We start from the raw sequence: 3323 nt of genomic DNA, 5'->3' as shown, positions 1-3323 counted from the left end.
AAAAGCAACAATAGCATCCTCCGTGTGGTTTTAATATCTAATAATGACTCCACCTTTGTATGTACTGTAAACACAAACTCATGCATTATCCAAAGTACATGCTGTCCCTTATGCTGCCATGGTTACATGGTGTTTGCCACTCCAGTCATGTGCATGACAAGATGTAACAGTTCCCAGGGTGTTACTCAACCATTTAGAGCAGGGTGTGTTTGAACACAACGTCCCATTCAAAGCTTGTCTGTCACCTCGCCCAGAAGATCTGTTTTGTTTTGTTAATTTATTCTTTCTGGTATGTATGACGCACAAGAGGGAAACACACACCAGAGCCAGAACTGAGGCCAGAGAAATAATGTCTGTGTGAATATATAAGTCCATTCATTGTGTTAGCTCATCAAAAAAGATTTTTGGAATAATTACCTTTATTTGCTGATATATGTTTTTTCTCTTAAGCAAATATAAGTCTCATGTTTTTTGCTTTTTCCCCAGTGATGTTATGTCACACTACAACATGCGGCTATGCAATATTGCACAGTTTACCTTGCCAAGGAGATGGACAAAAAGACAAATTATATTTTAAGACAGTTTTAATCAGAATATCAAGTCAAACAAGTTTTCACATTTCAAAAGGGAAGTTAAGCTTAGGAGGTGGAGGTGCATTACGTTTGAATTGTTTCAAGGGTATATTACAGATCAACCAGCACTGTCCACTGAAAACCTCCACAAGGTTTAAGTATCCGTGACTCTCCATCATTTAGTTTCAGAATTGAAAAAGTCTCTTGATGAAAATGTCTTCACGAAACTTAAAGAAGTCCAGTCGCTTTCTTTGCAAGCTTCTTAGACTACCATGTCCTGGATGACTGAGAATCCTCGCAGACATATACAGCACGCTAGATTTCATAAGCATGTACCCCTCCCCAAAGCCACTGTTTCTTAAATATTTTAAGTTAAAATAATATTTCTTAAGTCTGTGAAGAGGGTATTGGGTGATTTCAATTTGGACGTGCTTTCCAATCTTCCCTGAGTCTTTTGAATATACTGTAGATCAGTGCAGTTCTGCACACTGATGGACTTGTGTAAAGGCCACGACAGTGACCTATGCTTTGAAAGTGTGGGGTAAGAACGATTAGTGTTGTCTTGGTTCACATTTGATCTTTCTTTTTCCATCCACACTCTGTAATTTTGTCCCCCGTTGTTGTCCCAGTGTGGTGTAGCACAAGGCCCTGGTCTGAATGACACACAAAACTCAGTTCGCTCCCTTGGATCCCTGTTGTGAGTTAAGCTTAAGTTGAAGCCAAAAACATCCACATCAGACCCCCCACAGCGATGTTGCCACAAGAATGTGCAAGGAATGTCACGATGGCTGCGCCAGGAGTCAAAGGTCACCCTTATGCACACATCCTTTTCAGTAGCGGCATGGGCAACAAACACTTTACCACTTAAGACGTACTCAGAAATGTTGCAGCTTTCCAGCTGTATTTTCATATCTTGCAAACGTGCAAGAAAGGCTTTCTGGTCCTGGGCTGGCTGAGGGAAACCCAGCCGGAACTTGTAGGGATTCAGTTTATCAGAGGTTGACTGCTGGCCTTCCAGTTTGGCTGGAGAGGGTCTCATCGCCAGGGTAGAAGTGGGAGACAAAGGTTCAGGAATAAACATACGCACAGCAGTAAGTGCAAATCCTTTGGCATCTGCAAACACAACTTGCTTCTTGATTTCTCTGCTGATGTGCTTGCGTAAACAGCTCCGAGTATTTTCTGGTGCTGAGTGAGGGGAGCGCAACAATTGTGATGGTAAAGATGAAGTGGAAGGCAAGGATGGATGTGATAATGGATAAGGGGTCTTCACTGGATAGTGTGTATGCTTACAAGGAGGCTTTGTGGATTTCAGGTGCGACATGGAAAACAGTTCATAAAGTTGTTGCTCCTGCCTGAGGCTCAGACACTTAGCCATTTCAACTGGATTCACAGTGTACTGGGGATGACTAAAGGCATGAAGAACTCTAAGAAAAAAAAGATCATCGGTTTAAAATCAGATCTATTTTTATATAGATAAATGAAATTATAGATATAATTTATCCTATATTTCAACATAAAAAATATTTTGTGAATTCTGATGTTAATACAGTTACCACATGGTTAAATATATAACAGTAACTTACCTTGTACAGCTCATTTTCAGTCTGTAAATGTGACAATGGAAGTCTTTTGTCTTTTCTTGAAAGCTGCAGTAAACTCAGGCAATCTATAAATGCAAAAGAGGAAATATAAGAAATAAAACATCTTAGTAAACCCAACAGTCAATGAATTAACTATAAACATGACGTGACAAATAAATGAATAGAATGCAAGGTGATTCAAATTTTTAAGTGCAAAATGTACTTACAGGTTATAACAGTAACCATATGCTTAATCAAATCCGCCACTGAGAAAGAGCAAAAGAGCACCTCAGTTGCAGTCTGTTAGTGCTGTCTCTGGAGCTTCCCTGACAAGTTTGAGAATAAGGCAGCACTGTCTATGACACCATGCCTACATGTGGGTATAGTTTAGCCAATGAAATCAAGCTGCTTTCTTTATATCCTGCCCCTTAAGAACTGATATGTGAAAGGCGGTCTCAAAGTTTTCCTTTTATGGAGTTCTGGCCAAACTAAGTGTGTTTAATGGTGAAGGTGAACCAGAGTATGATTTCAGCTCCATCAATACAAATGTAACCTTTTAAATGATCTCTCCTTTTACAGTTCAGATTTAAAAATTATAGCAGACACACGAAAGGCACTCATTTCTGAGATTATGGACAAGATGTATTGCTAACAGAAACCGTAATGTAAAGATAAAAAAGAAGTGGCCCAATATTCCAACATGCTTTCTTTCTTGGTGAGAAGATCAACGATACTGGTAGAGAAGCTGCTGTGCTTAGCTTAGCACCCTCAGTAAATGGTAAAGCAGCTACTCTGCTCTTTTGGTACAGACTGTAACATGGTCAAATGCTAATGTCAAAGCTTTGAAAAACAAGTTTAGACTGAAACAAGTTTGGGAGTAACTGCAGTGCTGCCTTAGACAACTATTATGGAACATTTCACTAGTTAATTAACTTCAAGTTCAGACAAATCAAATACCATGAAGTGAAAGTTTTGGTTCCGATAATTAGAGTACACCGAGTTCTGGGATTGGCATTTGCGAGCAATTGTCTTTTCATTTGTTTTTTTTTTTAACAGACTTGGCTAGCTATGTATAATTTTCCTTTTATGACCTCACTGTAAATTGGCAAGCTACAACCAAAAAAACCCCCCAAAACCTGTCTTGATGTACAAGGTAGGTTACATGACACAA

General features: G+C 39.3%; 1 protein-coding gene across 1 annotated transcript; it reads right to left on the bottom strand.

The window, feature by feature from the left end:
* Positions 1–566: 566 nt before the first annotated feature.
* LOC146571262 (protein phosphatase 1 regulatory subunit 3C-B-like) lies at positions 567–2534 on the bottom strand. Its single transcript, XM_085280395.1, has 3 exons — positions 2380–2534; positions 2156–2238; positions 567–1996 (listed from the first exon to the last, which is right to left on the bottom strand). The coding sequence occupies exons 2-3, from the start codon at positions 2167–2169 to the stop codon at positions 940–942; spliced, it is 1071 nt and encodes a 356-aa protein (XP_085136521.1). The 5' UTR covers positions 2170–2238; positions 2380–2534; the 3' UTR covers positions 567–939.
* Between the last annotated feature and the right edge of the window lie 789 nt (positions 2535–3323).

Source organism: Mchenga conophoros, linkage group LG7 (assembly GCF_057382185.1).
Source record: "Mchenga conophoros isolate Kocher_MC1m ecotype Shallow Benthic linkage group LG7, M_conophoros_male_GT1.1, whole genome shotgun sequence".
Classification (NCBI taxonomy): Eukaryota; Metazoa; Chordata; class Actinopteri; order Cichliformes; family Cichlidae; genus Mchenga; species Mchenga conophoros.
The sequence above is the reverse complement of the archived record's forward strand: the minus strand, read 5'-3'. Positions and strand labels throughout refer to the sequence as shown.